This window comes from Tursiops truncatus, chromosome 11 (genome assembly GCF_011762595.2).
Source record: "Tursiops truncatus isolate mTurTru1 chromosome 11, mTurTru1.mat.Y, whole genome shotgun sequence".
NCBI classification, from domain to species: Eukaryota; Metazoa; Chordata; class Mammalia; order Artiodactyla; family Delphinidae; genus Tursiops; species Tursiops truncatus.
This window is the reverse complement of record NC_047044.1, coordinates 30,487,116-30,509,213: the sequence shown is the minus strand read 5'-3', so window position 1 is coordinate 30,509,213 and position 22,098 is coordinate 30,487,116. Positions and strand designations below refer to the sequence as shown.

Genomic DNA, 22,098 nt, shown 5'->3' with positions numbered 1-22,098 from the left:
TGAGAGTGTTCGTATTTCTATTCATTCTTTTTTTTAAATATGTTCTGTGACAGCGATCTCCACCCAATCTGTCTTCCAGACTCATTGTTCTTCTGCCTCATTTATTCTGCTAATTGATTCCTTCTAGAGATTTTTCATTCAGTTATTGTATTGTTCACCTCTGTTTGTTGATTTTCAAATCTTCTAGCCTTTTTAAAACATTTCTTGTATCTTCTCAGTCTGTGCCTCCACTCTTTTTCTGAGATCTTGGATCGTCTTTACTACATTACTCATAGTTCTTATTCGGAAGATTGTCTATCTCCACTTCACTTAGTCATTCTTCTGGGGTTTTATCTGTTCCTTTGTAGAACATATTGCCGCCATTTCGTTTTATCTAACTTCTGTGTTTGCAGTCTCCATTTCTGAGGCTGCAGGTTTGTAGTTACTCTAGCTTCTGGTGTCCATACCTAGTGGGTGAGGTTGGTCCAGGGGTTTGTCAGGTTCTTGGTGGGAGGGACTGGTGACTGCCAACTGGTGGGTGAAGATGGAGTTCTGTCCGGGGCAAAGGCCATGTCAAGGGGTGTGTTTAGAGGTGGCTTTGGGCTCAGGAGACTTTAGGCAGCCTGTCTGCTGATGGGTGGTGGTGTGTTCCCATCCTGTTGGTTGTTTGGTTTGAGGCATCCCAGCACTGGAGCCTGTAGGTTGTTAGGTGGGGCCAGGTCTCAGTGCCAAAAAGCGATCTCCAGGAGAGCTCACGCTGATGAATATTCCCCTGGGCATCAACCACCGTTTGTCCTTGTCCCCACAGTGAGCCACAGTCAACCACCGCCTCCCCAGGAGCCTCCAAGACCCGCAGGTAGGTCTGGCCCAGGTCCTGTGAGTCACGCTTGCCTGCATCCCAGTGCACATGAAACCTTGTGTGGACCCTCAGGAGTGGAGTCTCTGTTTCCCCCAGTCCGTGGAGCTCCTGCACTCTACCCTGCTGGCCTCTCAAAGCCAAATGCTCTGGGGACTCCTCTCCTGATGCCATACCCTCAGACTGGGAGCCTGACATGGGGCTCAGAATTCTCAATCCTGTGGGAAAACCTCTGATATAATTGTTTTCCAGTTTGTGGGTTATCCACTCGCGGTTATTGGATTTGATTATATGTGGAAAGTGCCCTCCTACCATCTTGTTGTGAATTTCTGTCTTTGAATATAGAATACCTTTTTTGGTTGGTTCCATTCTTTTTTACTGATGGTTGTTCAGAAGTTAGTTGTGATATTGGTGTTTTCATGAGATGAGGTGAGCTCAAGTCCTTTCTACTCCACCATTTTGTCTCGAACATGTTTTGTTTTGCTGTTAAAATAAGGAAACCAACTCCTGTTGAGCCCAGAGCTCACTTTTTTGCTACATCTGGAGTGGCAGGTAAAATCCCTCTTGAATCCTGGATCCTTGTGCCATGGCTTTTTTTTTCCCCCTGAGCTTTCAGAATTATTTGAAGCATTTCTTGGGAGTAAACTTCTGAATCTTGTATAGGTAGCATCCTTCCAGTCTCTTTGGGAATGCCTCGCATCTTATTGATTTGAGTAGATATTAAGAGATCTCATTAATGGCTGAATGATGAATCCTTTTACATTAGAGAAACTTCTAAATTGGTAAATTTTTAGAGAGTTCTCATTATTAACAGCTGTTTCATTGGTAACTATAGAAAAACAAATTAGAAGGTGGAAAACCTAAGAACTTAGTGGTTCTTAGTGGTTAACCTAAGAACTCCCTTAATTTAAAACAAACACAGAAAAAACGGTTTGGAAGCCCTTATTTGTGGTCTCCACTTCCCCTCAATGAGTCTCACAGATGCTAATAAAAACAGTAGGATTATTAACAGGTTGATTAACAGAGAATAAGAAAAAACTGAAGGAAAGTCTAGAGACTTCCTCCCAACGAGGTGGAAATTTTAAAAGTACTTGTCCCAAATGGATAAAGAAGTCTTTAGATGGTTATTAAGAATTGGGATAAATTAAATGGACATCAGTGGTATTAAAACAAAGATTTGATACAACAATACCTAAGGTTGGATGACCCAAAGAGACCCTCTTTTTGGTTCCCAACGTTAAAGCAACTCCAAACGAGTTTGCTGTATTTCTCCCAGCTTATACATATACTTAAAAATGTTGGAAGAAAATTACTCTGAGATATTTGATGAACAATTACTTGCAGCAACAGTTAGTCCTAGTTAAAATCAAGTTAAAATATTGATGAATGGGCCTGAGTCCCTTGGCTCAACCCCTCACTGGGGACCCCAGAGCCTTTTATACAAAAACAGATAAATGGTCAGGAATAAAAAGAAAGGAAAGCTTCTAGGACTCCTTGTAACAGCAAGGCTTTTTTATTGTGTCCTAATTGAAACTAAAAGCTAAACGTGTAAGAGTTGATATAATTGAGATGAAAGTTTATAAAAATTGGTATATTTAAATATGCTTTATTGAAGATGGTTACATCTCTTTTGCCTAATTTTATTGTGGGATAAACAGTATATCTCACTGGGGAATGCTTCCCCTGCTTGGTACTATAAGACAGGGCATATGAATCTGTCTCTCAGGAAACATTAATTAAACATACTAAGGAAACCAATGGGGTTACCTGAGACTGTACAATATAAAGTAAAATCTGCAAGGTAATATTCAGGGGCTAATAAAAGAAAAAAACCACAACAGAAACTTTGCTCTGGGTCTAGCCTGTGCACTCAGAAAGCGGGACTTAGTTGAATGCTTTGTGCAAGCTTTTGAAGGCTTGATAAATGAAACTAAAATTCTAGAACATAGAACTCTTGAATTTCAGTTTAGTTGGAAATCTTCTCACTTATATGAAAAAAGCAAATGAAAGGAAATATAGTTGGGCAAATCAATCTTTTAATATCATTTAGGAGGCAGACCAGTTCTTTGGAGAATTAAAAGCAGCTATCTTTGTCTTGCAAATCTCTACAAATCAGAAGTTTAGATATAACCCACAATGACCTGAGACTGAGCCTTATCAGTTCAATCAGAAAGAACCTGAAGCCAAGGAGAGAAAAAGGGAAAAAGTGGCCTTTTAAAACTGGAACAACTGGAAAGGCTCCCTCACCTAGAATCTAAATCATATCCTCCTTAAGTGTTTATCAAGGACAAATAAAAATCTTACGTCTTTTCCACAAAGAGTAAAGCCCTAGTCATCTGAGCAAATAAATTTAACTTACTTCAACTATTATTTATAAACTAAGTTTATATTGTTTATAAACTTATTTTATATTGTAAGTTTATATCTAAGTTTATATTGTAACACCTGATTCATAACTAAGTGTTAAAGTGAAGCTATGAGATTTCTAATTATGTCTTTTTATGTCTGTGTATATTATACATATAACATATCTCTACCTCCAGAAAATATCAAAATTAAATTTATAGAAGAGCTTTGTTTGACTTGAAAGTAAGCACTTACAAATAAAATATTTCTAAATATAAAAGAAACTGGTCAGAATGAATTTGAGGGTCACATGATCTAAGAAATATCCAATATTAAGTTAATATCTGGTATTAAAGCTAGCTTAGGCTTGTTGGTTTATCAATATAGGTCTTTTATTGTACCTAGGTTAACTGAAGGTCAGTAAGGTCATGTTATTTCTGTTGGAGAGTTTGTCAGCAAGAAGAAAAAGTTAACTTGGTATATTTTCATAACTTGTAAAACAAAAGTAAATGAGGAGTTTTCAGGTGAACTCCTTAGGAATTATACTTGGGGTATGTCTGTCTAAAATAGTTTCTCCAGATTTCTGGTAACTTGAGTTTTGCTAAGTTAAATGATGGGAAATTATTGAATATCAAAGTCATTTCAAATAAGATAAAATACTGGAACATTAAATGCTAAGCAGGTCTAAAATTACCTACCTTTGTATCCTTATAAGAGGGAAAGAGGAAGGAAATTATGCTATGAGAAGATGTATGTTTCTGGAGGTTATGGATTTTTCCAATCAGGAAATGCTGGTATGACAGAGTTCACAATTACTTGCTGCTTGTCAGTTTTTGCTAGAGATTAAGGTTTTTAAGGGTTAAAGTGGTAATACGTAGTTAAAGCTACTAAAAGTGAGGGAAACATTTCAGTATGCAAGGAAAATAGGATGTGTGTCTTCAGTAAAAGAAGGTATGAGGCATGGAAATACCTTTTGTTAAGTGAAAAGAGTGATTTTTGTTCTAGAGCTTGTTCTTGATGGAAAAATACGGGACAAACGCATATGGATTCAGAAAGTCATGAAAGGTTTATGGAAAGGGAGCCCTGAAAAGTCGTTTTGTGCATGGTTAGGCTGAGATTAAATTTAATGAGGTAAATGGATTTTGTTAAGTGGGCTGGTGCAGGACTGGATTTGGTTCCTCTCTTTGTTAAGAGAACAAATTTTTCTTGGAATACTGCTTTTGTGTTCCTTTACCTTTAAGTGATTTGTATTTGCTTTTGAAATATTTTGTCACTTACGTTAAGTAAGTATTGTTAAAAAAAAATAATAAGTATTGTTTCACAGTGACCTATGATCCTATTTGACCAAGTGTCTTGAAACCTTTTTGATATTTTTGACAGACTTCTCAAATATCAAATTTAATTGAAGTTCTTTTGACCTCCAGCTAACTCAGGGATGCCTCAGAGGAGCCCTGAGGCACCTTAGAGAAATGTTAAACTAATTAAGCTTATTTGGTGTGTTAAATTACTTGAAGCATTGTTAAATGATTGGAGACAAACCTTAGGTTATATTGTATGGGTAAATGTCATTAATATAGATATTCCAAAATTTATATGAAATTCCTAAAAATCTGATATGTCCTGTTATGTTATCAGTCATAATTCTATTTATTATCTCAAAATGTTGTATGTCACAAAAATATCCCAAGTTTCTTGTCAATTGCATTGTAATTAGATCTTTAGCAATACCATTTTAAATCTTTGTCATTTAAAAACAATCATTGTTTTACTCTGATTGTATAAAATATGAGGATCTTCAGGAAGATTCATAAGAAGGACTTTTTGATAAATTAAGGTTTCTGATAACTTTATATCATACAACTGAACTGGGTAGGAAAGTTTAAAACTCTAATGAAAAAACCTGATGACTTCATCCAGATCAACAGGAATTAGTTACATGGGACTGAATGAACTGATACATAAGACAGTTTTATGACTCTCTGCTGAAATATACTGCCTTTTAATCTTTTCCAGAAAATCTTTCCTCTTATGCTGTGACCTGCAACAAGTTGATAAAGTATACTTTTGTAAATGATTATGAAACATTTAGCTTTTTCTCTCTACCTGATTCTTCCAGAATTTGGCTTCTCCAGGTGGCTCCCCTGTGGACTTGATGGCTTATTGCAACCAGATTATAACTAGTTATGCTAATCATTGTTTTAATTTGCTCTCTTGTTGTTTTCAAATTATTTATACCTTGTGTCTCTCTCTGCTGTACTATGACCTTATTAATGTTACTAGCTATATTACTTATTCTGTCTATTTTATAGGATTGTTATCTCTTGCACTACCCAATGTATAACCAGGCCTCTGACAAAATTAATGATGGCTAAAAGTCTTGAGGTAGTTGATCATATATAACTCTACATAGAATAATTGTAATAGTGCATGCAACTCTAGATACGGGAAGAAGCAACAAAGGAAAACATTACCTGGATCATAATAGTCTAGTAAGACAGCTGATCCAGAGAATTTTAGAAGATCAATAGCCCTAATCCAAAAAATGAGCGGATTGAATAGCCTATCACACAATCTTCGCCTGATCTAGGAATGAGCCTTCCTAGCACTGTGGGACAAAATTGGTCATTAAATGCCTCCCAAACCGTGGTTGAATTTATGACCAAGAGGAAACGTTGTGGACATAGAATGTTACCAGCATTTCAGTAAACAAAGGATGCTGCAGCCACTGCAGCCACCAACTGTGCACCCTGAGGGGAATTCAGGATGGAGAAAAACAGGATACTGGCCCTAGATAGTTAAGGTGCATATCAAAGGAATAATTTCAATAAGCCCCGCATCTTCCCATACATGGAAAAGTGCTAAAATTCATTAACTTGAGATGTCTGGTTTTTCTCTAGCAGTAATCTTTTGATGTTCTGACTACCTGTTCTTGTTTGTTTTGTTTTGTTTGTATTGTTTTGTTTGCAAAACTCCTTTATATCCTGGCTCCTGTCTTAACCTCTTTGTAAATAATCCCTCAGAGCTATCTGAGAAGCTGTATCTTGGGCTTAAGTGCTCAGTAAGCCCACCGGATAAAACATAATGCTCAACTTTTAGGTTGAGCATTTTTTTGGGACACCTATCTGTTGAGCTCAGCCTATGAACGAGGTACTGTGGTAGATGGGGAATATAAAGGTGACAGTGCTTGGTTTTTGAGAAGGTCGGTTCACAGTGGAAGAGGCAGGACTGTAACTGTGTTGCAACCTGTGTTGTACCAGAGCTATATACCAGAGGGAGTGAATGGAGGGTTACTATTCCATATAGGCTGGTTAGGAAGAGCACCTCTGAAGAGGCAGAATGTGAGCAGGGCTGGAATGTTACGAGGGATACCTGGGGACAGAGCTCCAGGCAGAGGAAATGGCAAGTACAAATGCCCTCAAGTACAGATGCCCTTAGGTGGGAACCATTTTGCTTCTACAAAGGGAAGCAGAGAGGCCACTGCTGCCAGAGGGCAGTGAGTAAGGGTGACCCCCAAGGGGGAGGGGAGGTCTAAGGTGAAGAGGTTAGGAGCACATCACTACTGTCAAGTCTTGGGCTTTTACTCTAAGATGGGAAGTCCTGAAGGGTTTGGAGCTGAAGAGCCACATGTTTGAACTCGGGCTTTTCTTTTTTTTTTAACACCTTTATTAGAGTATAATTGCTTTACAATGGTGTGTTAGTTTCTGCTTTATAACAAGGTGAGTCAGCTATACAGATACATATATCCCCGTATCTCCTCCCTCTTGCGTCTCCCTCCCTCCCACCCTCCCTATCCCACCCCTCTAGGTGGTCACAAAGCGCCGAGCTGATCTCCCTGTGCTATGCGGCTGCTTCCCACTAGCTATCTATTTTACGTTTGGTAGTGTATATATGTCCATGCCACTCTCTCACTTTGTCACAGCTTACCCTTCCCCCTCCCCATGTCCTCAAGTCCATTCTCTACATCTGTGTCTTTATTACTGTCCTGCCTCTGGGTTCTTCAGAACCTTTTTTTTTTTTTTTTTTTAAGATTCCGTATATATGTGTTAGCATATGGTATTTGTTTTTCTCTTTCTGACTTACTTCACTCTGTATGACAGACTTTAGGTCCACCCACCTCACTACAAATAACTCAATTTCGTTTCTTTTTATGGCTGAGTAATATTCCATTGTATGTATGTGCCACATCTTCTGTATCCATTCATCTGTCGATGGACACTTAGGTTGATTCCATGTCCTGGCTATTGTAAATAGAGCTGCAGTGAAAATTGTGGTATGTGACTCTTTTTGAATTACGGTTTTCTCAGGGTATATGCCCAGTAGTGGGATTGCTGGGTCGTATGGTATGAACTCAGGCTTTTCAAGAACCACTGTGGCCTGCTGTGCAAGGGTGACAGTGGGAGACAGTTAAGAGGCACTGCAGACATCCAGGTGAGAGATGATGGTGGCCTGGGTTTTGGTGGCTGATGGAGGTGTGAGAAATGATCAGGTGTTTCATATGTTCTCATGAGATTTGCTGAAGGAATGGGAGTGGAGAGTGAGACCAAGGATTTAAGGATAACTCTGAGGTCTTCAGCCTGAGCGCCTTGAAGGAGAGTTGCCATTTATGGAGGTGGGAAGACGAGGGGAGGAGCTGGCTGTGGGTGGGGGTGAGGCGCAGCAGAGTTTGGCTGTGGACATATTCAGAGGCTGCCTGCCATGTTGTCCAAGTGGAGAAGTTGATCATGCAGTGAACATGCAGCTAGGACAGATGAGAGGCTGGCATCTGACGAAAAGAAGCCTCAAAAGCATAAAAGAGGTGTTGGGGGGCTTATAAAATAACCCTCCTGAAAAAGTGTCAAGGCTTTTAAACTTACATCATCACTGTTTTTATATCACTTATAAAGTTCTATGACTGTAAAAGGTGTGGCAATACCATGTTGCAGGAAGTGGCTATAGCTGGTCAGTGGTTTCTAAAGTGTGGGCCTGAGGCCAACAGCATTAAATCTCCTGTGAGCTTGTTAGAGATGCAGATTATTGGGCCTCACCAGACCAGACCTAGTGAATCATAAACCCGGGGCAAAGGGCCGGAACTGTTTTGACAACTTCTCCAGGAGATTGTTATGAAGGTTAAAGTTGAGTGAGCTAGATAAGAAGTTTAGCATTTCTAGATTTTAATCATTTAAAAAGAAACAACTTTTTTAAAGGTAAAATGTCTTTATTGTTTGAAGCATTAAAAAAGTAGATAAAAATTGGTATGACATTTCATTTCTTAGTCTTCTCAATGAGGTTATAAAAATACAGTGCCACTTAGTCTTATAAACTCTTGAATCTGTCTAGAAGTTCACACTTAGTATTATCTAAAAAGTCACTTAAAACACACGAGATGATAAAACAAAATCACCTCATAAATTGCTTTGAGAAATTTCTAAATATAGACTCCTAGATAAATAGGACTTTTTTCTTTTCCAAAGCATAGACAGTATTTTCCCCATGATATGCCTACAGGCATCATAAATGTGGACTGCCTTCTCCTACCTTCTGTTCTAGATATAGGTTAACAGAAATGCAAACTAAATTCAGTTTTTTTCAATTTAATCTCTTATTTTGTTTAAGATAAAATTCTTAATTTAAAACCAAGATCTCTTAGAATGCCTGGCTCATTTTCATTTTGTTTCAAATCACAATTCATTAAAAAGAAAATAGGAAGACAATGCAAATGTTCTTTATTCAGCTAAAAAAATCACCCTAAACATTTCTGAAGAATGTGAACATACATGTGTGAATATTTTTAAATATTGCTGTTGCATCGTTCTGGGTTTTCAGGATTCTGCACTAACTTAATCTTTGTAAACTGAGATCACAGGTTTGGATACAACCAAAATCATTCAGTGCATTCATCTACGGAAGCAGATTTGTACACTTTACATATTTCTAACTCTTCTTTTAGGTTGGTCAAAGAATAAACAATGTATACCATAAGTTAAATCGAAACCCCCTGCCGTATGTCCTGTATGTGCTGTTGCTAATTAAAATAAGTGTATTCTTGCTGTGGAAATTCTGCGGTTTGGGAGTTGTATGAGATCATCTTTTCAAGGCATAGGTAAAGAATTTTTTTTTTAACAGAAAGAAATACAAATCAGATCATTAATTCATTCTCTGCATACAAAATGCTGTTTTAGAGGTAAGTGAATTATTTCACCCCAAGGGTACTGTTTACACTAAAGAAGTACACCAGGTGTTTAAGGAATTGCCTGAACATGGTCAATTTGGAATAACAGTGAAATACAGAGATTTGACTACTTTACTGGCAGGATTTGGACTATTAATGAAAACTGACATTTAAAATAATATGGGGGAAAATACAGAGCCACTTGAACGTGTATCACTTTATTACTGCAATCATAAATGGTAATGATTTGAATTAGTCCTCGGCATTGATTTGTGTGTTTAAATTAGTCCTTAATTATGCCTTTTCTGCCTTTTGTTCACCCTTTTAAGAAATGCCATGATAATTAGCACATGGTTGTGTTGCATAAAGCATCTTGTACTACCTTCCTGAGTACGTGTACATGTGTTCATTTCTCGTGCCTCTGCTCATATCTTTCTATTCAACTTTTCTGTTGGATAGCATTGAAAAGCCTTTGCTGATTTTCAAGGCAGTCTTTCAGCTTATCCTCTGTCAAAGTCAGTCGCTGCTCCAGGATTGAAACAGTCTGCAAAAAAGGGGGACAAAATAATCAATGCCTGGTGACCTGGTGGTGAGGATGATGATGATAATCTCAGCATTGATCTTTTTCAGAACTGGAATGCCACCCTTTTGCCAGGAGGTTGGCTCAGAAATGAACCCCAGAACTTGCCCCGCTTCTGTGCCCTAACACAAGGCAAAGCACTGTCAAGCAGTTTGAGGAAAAGAAAAAAAAAGGAACCATTTGAGGAAGATGGAGTAAATGATCAAGCCTCTGTAGGCAATTCTGAAGTCTGATCTTCTAAAGCATTGCTGCCAGAGAAGAGGCCACAGGAGGCATGTTAGGTAGTGTCACAGGTGACATGGAATGTGGGAGGTGGGGATGGAATGCCACATAACCCCACCGCTACTTAAATGGCATCACTGGTCCTTCCGTCACAATCAATCCATGACGGACCATACCTATATTACCCTAGACGGCTGGATACCTAGCTTACTTTGAAAATATAGTGACTGCTACCCCTTTCTGCACCCAGAAGATGACAGCAACTCATAGGGTTGTTAGGAAGACTGACTAAATGAAATACCGCATGTAAAATGCTTAAGCTGGTGCCTGCCACACAGGACTTCGTGAATCTTAGATATTCTAACTCCTTCAGCTCGTGAGTATATAACTACACACACGCGTGCAACTACTTGTAAATCTAATTGTGATAAACTACTTCATCTTCAGTCTTTTATCTATCTTTTAAAAAAAACTATACGATAAAATAGATTCAGGAAGTTGCACAAAAAACATGTGGCACTTAATGAACTCTCACGAGAAAAGCACCCTTACGACCAACACCCAGGTCAAGAACTAGAACTCTGCCAGCCACCCCAGAGCGCCTTGCGTGCACCTTCCCCCATAACAGCCCCTATTCTGACCATTATAATAATCACTTTTCTGCAGGTCTTTATGGTTTTATCTTTCAAGTGTACATCCCTAGACACTATAACTATATCTTACCCATTTTCAAGATTTGATGTCATTTAAAGTCTTTTAATCTACAGATCCCTACTCTCTCCATTTATTTTCTTTATAATTTGTCTTTGGACAGGTTCAGGCCATTTGACCTGCAGTGCCTCTACCAGTCTGGATTTTAGGGACTGCGTACTCTGGGTACAGTTTAATCTGTTCTTCTACCCTCTGTATTTTATGTAAATTGGAAGCTGGATTCAAAGGCTTGGTAAGACTCAGGTTAGATCCCTCGGTAAGACTATTCTTTCTTTTGAGGGCACAATAATAACATTTGCTTCTTTTTCTGTGTTGTCAGTAGCTACTTAATGTCTAGATCTATCGATTCTTAGAGATTGCCAGTGATATTCTAATTCCATCATTTAAAAAATGTATTAGTTGGGATAATTTATACAAGACACTTCTCTCATATATTATTTGGTTACCTGGTAGTACAGTTCATATAGGAAAAGCAGCATAATAAATGCTTGGTTACAATTGATTCCCTACCAGCCTCTGAAGGCAATCAATCAGTTAAAAAAAAAAACTAATAGTTTTTGCTCTCATATTCCATACTATAGATCATGATTCACTGAAATTAACGGCAATGCTGATAATACTTTCTACTATTTCTTGAGTGAGTGCCTACTATGTGCCAAGCATTTTGCCTGATACTTATCACAATGTAAGATGCAAAAGCTTTTGATATGTGTATCATCAACACCTTTAACCCTGGTTAACTCCACTCACCTACCAACCATCTTAAAAGTTATAATGAGAAAGTGATACTACAATCTGTACTGAATTATAAGCACTGCCACTGGGTTAGATGTTCAGTCATCTGTAATTAAAGTGAATCTGAATGTGTTTATTTTACTTGTTATTTGCCCACAGATTCACACTGTTCCCATTTTGCAAGTGTGCTGTGCCTGCTTTTAACTTTTCATATTTGAAGGAAAGTCCTTAAAAATTAAAAGTAAAAAATTACAGACTTTCAATAAAGTTTAAAGGGATCCATTTTAACCTTAAATCAGGAAAAAAGAAGGCAAAATGAGTCACGAAGCTGACAGAGTAGAAGATGGAAAGACCCTAAAGAGGACTTGCCACCCGATGTGACAGTGCAGGTGAGGAAGCCAGGGCCCTGGGAAACAGGCCAACCAAAACTAAAGCTGGCATGAAGCTGAGAGAAAAACTGCCTTTTAAAGGAAAGTCCGATAAACACAGTCACCTCTAGCACAATACTGCAAAGCAAAAATTGATGATTTTCCTATTATTTTCATTGAACAGATCTTACGACTCCAAGGTCGTTCTCACAATTTGTCATGACCCACATCCACATCCTTTAACTCCAAGGCCCTGAGATGTTATCTAAAGGGTAAAATTTTTAATTACTGGCTCTTAACCCAAAATGGAACCTTAAAAGTCCGATGCCAGGGCCTTGAATTCTCTGGAGATGAGAACTGGACGTCTGGATGATTTTAACTGCCCTGGCGATTAGAATGTACAGCCAGGGTTGAGAATAAGAATTAGATGATTTCTATGCGTGAGCAATTTCAACTTGAAATATTTATTCTGCAAAAGTAACTGACGTCTTCTCTAGTTCACATTATAGCCTCTTTCTGTATAATTTAGGACAGTGTCTGCTCTGGATCCTCATTCTGTTTATCAAAGAGGAACAATAAGAATTCTTCAAAGGAAACACTGAGCAGAGCTGGAAGGGCAACCTCTGATGTATCCATCTTAATACACCGCTTCCATTAAATGACGTCTGTATTTCCTGACCAAGAGTTGGAAGACCTTTGATATATTAAGATCCCTTCTTGCAAAAGTATATTGGCATCAAAGGACTGGGTAATATTCTAAAAGGGGAATGTGGAAACCTCACCTCCAGAAGAACAGAGCATCAACGTAAGGAGCTTTGGAATGAGGGAAGTTAAACATTGGACAGAGAGAACTTCTTCAGAGTGAAAAACTAAAGCAATGCCAAAATTTCATTCTAACCGAAATGATTAATCCCAATACATTTTTCTTATTGCCCTAAATATTTCTTTGATAATGTCCAAATCTGAATACATGGCATCAGAAATTCTTACAGCAAAACATTACTGTCCAGAATCAAATAATACATTTGTAGCATGAAGTACATGGTTTCCTCTATTCGCTTGTGGGCCTCAGATGCTAGATAGAGTACAGTGTGTGTGTGCAAACATGCATACGTGTATATGTGTGCATGGGCTCTGACTTTGCCTCCATAAGGTTTAGAGCGGCTCAGCACAGCAGGCGCTGCTATATTAACTACCACCTTTGAGCTTGCCTTGCTAAGAAAGAAAAACTTCTTACGACCAAGTGAAAAGTGCGCCAACCCACCTGTGTCAAAACATTGAGCTGTTCCATGATATGCTCTAGCGCGTCGGTCACAGCGAGTGGTATGCTTCGCTGATTCTCAGAAGGGAGGTCACTCATTTCTTCTGTTTTCTTTTTCAAGGTTGTAGGTGAACATTCTGATGACATTAAAGAAGGGTTCAAGAAATATCCGCAGATCTCTTCACCCCTGTCTGGTAGAGTATGAACAGTGGTTTCCGTTGTCTTTGACACCATAGAAAAGATAGGAAGAGTTATATTTTCCAAACTTTAAAATGATATATATTAAAGTTTTCAACATTCCTCTTTTAAAAGCCCAGCTTTCATTTAATTGTTCATCTTCAACTACAGCAAATTATGGAAATTACAATTATAAGAAGGAAAAAAAGGCTAAAAAAGGATGGATGAAATTCACAATTTTCCTTGATTTTTTTTTCAATAAAATTGTATGTATCTGTCTGAAAGATCAGGTGTTCTACCATTAAAAAGGTGGTTACATGCTAATTCTTGATTTTTAAAAAGTCACATCCATTAAGGTGAGTATTATTTGATTTCTAGGGGGAGGAGACAAGATGGCAGAGTGGAAGGACTTGAGCTTACCTCCCCTCATGAAAACACCAAAATCACAGCTAACTGCTGAACAACAATCGAAAAAAAGATGAGAACCTACCAAAAAGATACTCTACAGCCAAAGACAAAGAAGAAGCCACACAAGACAGTAGGAAGGGTGCATTCACAGTATAATCAAATCCCATACCACTAGGTGGGTGACCCACAAACTGGAAAATAATTATATCACAGAGGTTTTCCCACAGGAGGCAGAGTTCTGAGCCCCATCTCAGGCCCTCCCCCAGCCAGGGGGACTGGCATCAGGAGGAAGAGGAGCCCCCAGAACATTTGGCTTTGAAGGCCAGCAGGGCTAGAGTGCAGGAGCTCCACAGGACTGGGGGAAACAGAGACTCCACTCCTGGAGGGCCCACGCAAGGTTTCATGTGCACTGAGATACAGGGCAAAGCAGTGACTCCACAGGAGCCTGGGCCAGACCTACCTGTGGGTCTTGGAGGGACTCCTGGGGAGGCGGGGGTTGACTGTGGCTCACTGTGGGGACAAGGATGACGGTGGTGGAGGCCCCAGGGAATATTCATCTGCGTGAGCTCTACTGGAGGTCACCATTTTGGCACTGAGACCTGGCCCCACCCAACAACCTGCAGGCTCCAGTGCTAGGATGCCACAGGCCAAACAACCAACAGGGTGGGAACACACCACCACCCATCAGCAGACAGGCTGCCTAAAGTCATCCTGAGCCCACAGCCATCTCTAAACACACCCCTTGACATGGCCTTGCCCACCAGTGGGAAAAGACCCAGCTCCACCCATCAGTGGGCAGGCACCAGTCCCTCCCACCAGGAAACCTGCACAGCCCCCTGGACCAACCTCACCCACCAGGGTGCAGACACCAGAAGGTAGAGGAACTACAAACCTGCAGCCTCAGAAACGGAGACTACAAACACAGGAGTTAGATAAAACGAAATGGCAGGGAAATATGTTCCAGACAAAGGAACAAGGTAAAACCCCAGAAGAATGACTAAGTGAAGTGGAGATAGACAATCTTCCTGAAAAAAAAAGAGTAATGATAGTAAAGACGATCCAAGATCTCACAAAAAGAATGAAGGCACAAGAAATGTTTCAAAAAGAGCTACAGAAGATGTAAAAATCAAAGAGGTGAACAATACAATAACTGAAATGAAAAATACTCTAGAAGGAATCAATTAGCAGAATAAATGAGGCAGAAGAACAAGTGAGCTGGAAGATATTGCTTGAGATCACTGTCATGGAACATATTAAAGAAAAAAGAATGAATAGGAATAAGGACACTCTCAGAGACCTCTGGAACAACATTAAACACACCAACATTCACATTATACGGGTCCCAGAAGGAGAAGAGAGAGAAAGGGCCTGAGAAAATATTTGAAGAGATAATAGCCAAAAACTTACCTAACGGGGAAAGGAAACAGTCACCCAAGTCCAGGAAACACAGAGAGTCCCGTACAGGATAAACCCAAGGAGGAACACAACAAGACACACATTAATCAAACTGACAAAAATTCAAGGCAAGGAGAAAATACTAAAAGCAACAAGGGAAAAGCAACATGTAACATACAAGGGAATCCCCATAAGGTTATCAGCTGACTTTTCAGCAGAAACTCTGCAGGCCAGAAGGGAGTGGTATGATATATTTAAAGTGATGAAAGGGAAAAACCTACAACCAAGAATACTCTACCCAGCAAGGCTCTGGTTCAGATTCGAGGGAGAAGTCAAAAGCTTTACAGACAAGCAAAAGCTAAGAGAATTCAGCACCACCAAACCAGCTTTATGACACATGCTAAAGGAACTTCTCTAGGCAGAAAAGAAAAGGCCACAACTAGAAATGAGAAAATTACGAATGGGAAAGCTCACTGATAAAGGCAAACGTAAAGGTAAGAAGTCATCCACATACAAATATGATATCAAAACCAGCAATCACGAGGAGAGTACAAATGCAGGATATATTGGAAATGCATTTGAAATTAAGAGACCAGCAACTTGAAACAATCTTGTGTGTGATATATATATATATATATATATATATATACACACACACACACACACCTATATCAAAACCTCACACCTATATCAAAACCTCACGGTAACTGCAAACTGCAAATCTACAATAGATACACACACACACAAAAGAAAAAGCAATCCCAACACAATACTAAAGTTAGTCATCAAATCACAAGAAGAGAAGAGGAAGTGAAGAAAAAAGACCTAGAAAACCAAATCCAAAACAATTAACAAAATGGCAATAAATACATATAATTACCTTAAACATAAAGGAATTTAAGGTTCAAACCAAAAGACACAGACTGGCTGAACAGATACAAAAACAAGACCCGTATATATGCTGTCTACAAGAGACCCACTTCAGATCTAGGGACACATACAGACTGAAAGTGAGCAAATGGAAAAAGGTATTCCATGCAAATGGAAATCAAAAGAAAGCTGGAGTAGCAATACTCATATCAGAAGAAACAGACTTTAAAATAAAGACTGTTACAAGAGACAAGGGCAGTACATGATGATCAAGGGATCAATCTGAGAAGAAGGTATAACAATTGAAATATATATGCACCCAACATAGGAGCATCTCAATATATAAGGCAAACACTAACAGCCATAAAAAGAGAAACTGACAGTAACACAATAATGGGGGTGGGGTGGGTCTTTAACACCCCACTTACATCAATGGACAGATCCAGACAGATCAATAGGGAAACACAGGCCTTAAATGACATGTTAGACCAGATAGACTTAATTGATATTTATAGTGCATTCCATTCAAAAGCAGCAGAATAGACATTCTTCTCAAGTGCACATGGAACATTCTCCAGGATAGATTACATGCTGGGCCACAAAGCAAACCTTGGTATATTTAAGAAAATGGAAGTCATATCAAGGATCTTTTTTGACCACAACGCTCTGAGATTAGAAATCAACTACAAGGAAAAAAACTAAAAAACACAAACAGGTGGAGGCTAAACAATATGCTACTAAACAACCAATGGATCACTGAGGAAATCAATAAATACCTAAAGACAAATGAAAACGAAAGCATGATGTTCCAAAACCTGTGGGATGCAGCAAAAGCAGAGAAATTTACAGTGATACAGTCTTACCTCAGGAAACAAGAAGAATCTCAAATAAACCTAATCTTACACCTAAAGCAACTAGAGAAAGAACAACAGACAAAACCCAAAGTTAGTACAAGGAAAGAAATAAAGATCAGAGGAGAAATAAAACAATAGAGACAAAGAAAACAGCAGAAAAGATCAATGAAACTAAAAGCTGGTTCTTTGAAAAGATAAATAAAATTGATAAACCTTCAGCCAGACTCATAAGGAAAAAAAAGGAGACCTCAAATCAATAAAATTCGAAATGAAAAAGAAGTTACAACAGACACCACAGAAATACAAAGGATCATAAGAGACTACTACAAGCAACTCTATACCAATAAAGTGGGCAACCTAGAAGAAATGGAAAAATCCTTGGGTATAATATTCTAAGACTGAACCAGAAAGAAATAGAAAATATAAACAGACCAATCACAAGTACTGAAATTGAAACTGTGATTAAAAATCTTCCAACAAAGAAAAGTCCAGAATCAGATGGCTTCACAGGTGAATTCTATCAAACATTTAGAGAAGAATTAATACCTGTCTTTCTGAAACTATTCTAAAAAACTGAACAGTATAGAGGTTCCTTAAAAAACTAAAAACAGGGCTTCCCTGGTGGTGCAGTGGTTGAGAGTCCGCCTGCCAATGCAGGGGACATGGGTTCATGCCCCGGTCCAGGAAGATCCCACATGCAGAGCGGCTGGGCCCATGAGCCATGGCCGCTGAACCTGCACGTCTGGAGCCTGTGCTCCGCAACGGGAGAGGCCACAACAGTGAGAGGCCCGCTTACCGCAAAACAAACAAACAAAACAACTAAAAACAGAACTGCCATATGACCCAGCAATCCCACTCCTGGGCATATACCCTGAGAAAACCATAACTCAGAAAGAGTCATGCACCCCAATGTTCATTGCAGCACTATTTACAATAGCCAGGACACAGAAGCAACCTAAATGCCCGTTGACAGATGAATGGGTAAAGATGATGTGGTACAGAAGATGTGGTACATATATACAATGAGATATTACTCAGACATAAAAAAGAATGAAATAATGCTATTTGCAGCAACATGGATGTACCTAAAGATTATCATACTAAGTGAAGTAAGTCAGACAGAGAAGGGTAAATATATGATATCACTTATATGTGGAATCTGAAAGGATGATACAAATGAACTTAATTACAAAAGAGAAACAGACTCACAGACTTTGAAGACAAACTTATGGTTACCAAAGGGGACAGGTCAGGGGGAGGGATAAATTAGGAGTTTTGGATTAACATCTACACACTACTATATATAAAATAGATAATCAACAAGGACCTACTTATAGCACAGGGAATTCTACTCAATATTCTGTAAAAACGTATATGGGAAAAGAATCTGAAAAAGAATGGAGATATATATATATATATGTATGTGTGTGTGTGTGTATATATATATATATGTATAGCTGAATCACTTTGCTGTACACCTGAAACTAACACAACATTGTAAATCAATTATACCCCAATATAAAATAAAAAACTATTACTTTAAAAAATGAAAATAATAAGCGTTGGTGGAGAAATTGGAACCCTCATGCATTGCTGTGGGAATATAAAATGGTCACCTGATGTGGAAAACAGTTTGGCTATTCCTCGAAAGGTTACAACACAGAATTAGCATACAATCTAGCAATTCCACTCCTGAGTATATATCCACAAGAACTGAAAGCAAGGACTTGAACAGATACTTGTACACCAATATTCATAGTGGCATTAGTCACAATAGTCAAAAGATAAAAACAACCCAGTACCAATCAACAAATAAATGTATAAACAAAATGTGGTACACACATACAATTGAATATTATTTAACCATAAAAATAGAATTCTACTACATGCTACAACATGGATGAACCTTGAAAACATACTAAGTGAAAACAAACAAGACACAAAAGAAAATACCATATGATTCCATTAGTATGAGGTACCTGGAATAGGCAAATTCAGAGAGAGTATAGGTTACCACGAGCTGGAGGGGAGAAGAAACATGGAGCTTATGTACCCATTGCTTAATGAGGACAGAGTTTCTGTTTGAAATGATGACAAAGATCTCAAAATAGTGGTGATGGGTACATAACATCGTGAATACTTAACGCCAGGGAACTGTACACTTAAAAATGGTTAAAATGGTCAATTTTACAATTGTATATTTTACCACAATAAAACAAATAAGCCCTCCGAACATATAGCAATAAAAATGTAAAAATAAAATTAAGAAAACAACTCAGTCTTCATGAGCATCAAAAAGAATAAAATGTTTAGGAATAAATTTAACAAAAACAGTGCAAGGCTTATATACCAAAAACTACAAATAAACCATCAATGAAAGAAATTAAAGACCTAAATAAATGAAAAGACATTCCATACCCCATGTTCATGGAACGTAAGACTTAATACTGTTAAGATGGCAATATTCCCCAAATTGATATATACAGGTTCAATACAATCCCCATCAAAATCCCAGCTGCCTGTTTAAAAGAAATTGACATGCTGGTCTTAAAAGGCATATAGAAATGCAAGGAACCCAGAATAGCCAAAAGAATATTGAAGGACACAGTTCAAGACTCACATTTCCCAGTTTCAAAATTCACTACAAAACTAGAGTAATCAAGACAGCATGGGACTGGTATAAGGACAGACATATAGATCAATGGAATAGATAGACCTTTCCATATACGGTCAATTGATTTTTGACAAGGTTGCCAAGATAATTGAATGGAAAATAATAGTCTTTTTCAAGAAACTGTGCTGGAAAAACTATATTTTTAAATTCAAAAGAATGGATTTGGGCCCCTACCTCACACCATGTACAGAATTAACTCAAAATGGATCATAAAGTTAACTACAGGAGCTAAAACAATACAAATCTTAGAAGACAACATAGGAGTAAATTTTCCTCACCTTGGATTAGACTGAAGCTTCTTAGATACAATACCAAACTAACAAATGACAAAATAAATAACAAATTGGACTTTATCAAAACATAAAAACTTTTGTGCTTCAAAAGACAACAAGAGGGACTTCCCAGTGGTCCAGTGACTAAGACTCCATGCTCCCAATGCAGGGGGCCCGGGTTCGATCCCTGGTCAGGCGGCTATATACCACGTGCCGTAACTAAGAGTTTGCATGCCACAATGAAGACCCTGCACGCAGCAAAGAAGATCTTGCATGTCTCAACTAAGACCCGGCGCAGCCAAATAAATAAATATTTTTTTAAAGTAGGTAACAAAGTGGGAACAAATCTCGCAGAATTGGGGAAAATATTTGCAAATCATGTATTTGATAAGAGACTTGTATGAGAACATATAAAGGATTCTTACAACTCAACAATAAAAAGACAACCCAGGGGCTTCCCTGGTGGCGCAGTGGTTGAGAGTCCACCTGCCGATGCAGGGGACACGGGTTCGTGCCCTGGTCCGGGAAGATCCCACATGCCACGGACTGGCTAGGCCCGTGAGCCATGGCCGCCGAGCCTGCGCGTCCGGAGCCTGTGCTCCGCAACGGGAGAGGCCACAACAGTGAGAGGCCCGTGTACCTCAAAAAAAAAACCAAAAACAAAAAAAACCCAATTAAAAATGATCAAAGGATTTGAATAGACATTTCTCTAAAGAAGATGATACACAAATGGCCAATAAGCACATAAAAAGGCGCTCAGTATCATTAGTTATCAGGGAAATGCAAATCAAACCCACAATGAGATACCAATTCATACCCATTAGGATTACTAAAATAAAAAAGAAAGAATATAACAAGTGTTGAAGATGTAGAGAAACTCGAATCCTCATACATTGCTGGTGGGATTGTAAAATGATGCAGTCACTTTGGAAAACAGTTTGGAAAAATTCCTCAAAACATTAAACATTGAATTACTATGACCCAGTGATTCCACTCCTTGGTATATGCCCAAGAGAAATGACATCCTTTACATATATCCACCTAAAACTTGTACATGAATACACAGCAGCATTATTTAGAATAGCCAATAAAATGGAAACAACCTATATACATCAGAATGTTGTGATAATTAATGGAAAAACAAAATGTGGTATTATCCTTACAATGGGTATCAGTTACCCACAAAAAAAGAATGAAGTACTGATACATCCTACAACACGATGAACCTTGGAAACAGTAGGCTGAGTTAAAGAAGCCATACACAAAGGCCACATATTATGTGATTCCATATGTATGAAATAGTCAGAATAGACAAATACAGGAAGACAGACTGAGATTAGTGGTTGCCAGGGGCTGGGAGGAGGAAAGAATGGGCAGAGGTCCGTAATGGGTATGTGGGTGATGAAAATACTCTAAAATTATTTTTGGAGTGATTAAATATTCTAAAATTAGACAGCACTGATGGTTGCACAACTTTGTGAATATTCTAAAAATCATTAAATTGTACTCTTTAAAATGGCAAGTTTTCTAGTATGTGAATTACCTCATTAAAGCTATTTTAAAAACAAAGAATCCAAATATATGCATCACAGAAATCACAGAATTTTTTAAAATTTTAATCAGTTTTTCATTCCTGGTTGTCACTGGCATATAAGAGTTCCAGACAGAAGGTACCTCAAACATGGCAAGTGTACTTCTAATCATGGTGGTGGTGGTGGTGATGATGATGGTGACAATCAGCAAGTACAGAGCTTACTGTGTACTTGCATTGTTTCAAGCGCTTTACACATGTTAACTGGTTTAATCTTCACAATAACCCGATCAGGTATGTTCTGTTCTACTATTATTCTCATTTTTCAAACTAGGAAACAGAGATACAGAGAGACTAAATAACTCGCCCAAGCTCACACAGGTAGGAAAGGTGTATGAAACATAACCAATCATAGATCTAAGAGATGCCAAAGCACTCTGGGTATTGTAACCTTGGGATCAAAGCCACTGTTCTCCATGATCTTCCCAACCATTTTTAGGAAGATGAAAACTTTCAAATTTCCCTCTGTCATAATCTTACTAATTCATCATCTGTTGAAAATAATAAAAACAAACTCAAAATCTACCACCCCCAGTTCAAACTTATTTTAAAATATGCAGAAAACATCTCATTACTCCTACCCAGCTGAGTGTATCTGCTCAGGTTCTTTTTGTTTGTTCACTTAACAGATACTTCTGGAGCCTCGCTCTG

The 22,098-nt window shown here is 38.4% G+C and overlaps 2 protein-coding genes across 5 annotated transcripts in view; one reads left to right on the top strand and one right to left on the bottom strand.

Moving 5' to 3' along the window:
* Positions 1-15,941, top strand: part of LOC117314184 (uncharacterized) — a 111,931-nt gene extending 95,990 nt beyond the window's left edge. The window contains exons 6-8 of the mRNA XM_073788359.1: positions 9,960-10,190; positions 10,946-11,966; positions 12,475-15,941. The gene's annotated coding sequence lies outside the window, so the exon portion shown is untranslated. The remainder of the gene's footprint in view (positions 1-9,959; positions 10,191-10,945; positions 11,967-12,474) is intronic.
* Positions 8,355-22,098, bottom strand: part of POC1B (POC1 centriolar protein B) — a 107,418-nt gene continuing 93,674 nt past the window's right edge. For all 4 annotated transcript variants that reach the window (XM_019918527.3, XM_073788357.1, XM_019918525.3 and 1 more), the window contains 2 exons: positions 13,210-13,428; positions 8,355-9,873 (listed from right to left, as the gene is read on the bottom strand). In XM_019918527.3, the coding sequence (XP_019774086.2) occupies positions 9,769-9,873; positions 13,210-13,428 (324 nt within the window). In that variant the 3' untranslated portion in view covers positions 8,355-9,768. The remainder of the gene's footprint in view (positions 9,874-13,209; positions 13,429-22,098) is intronic.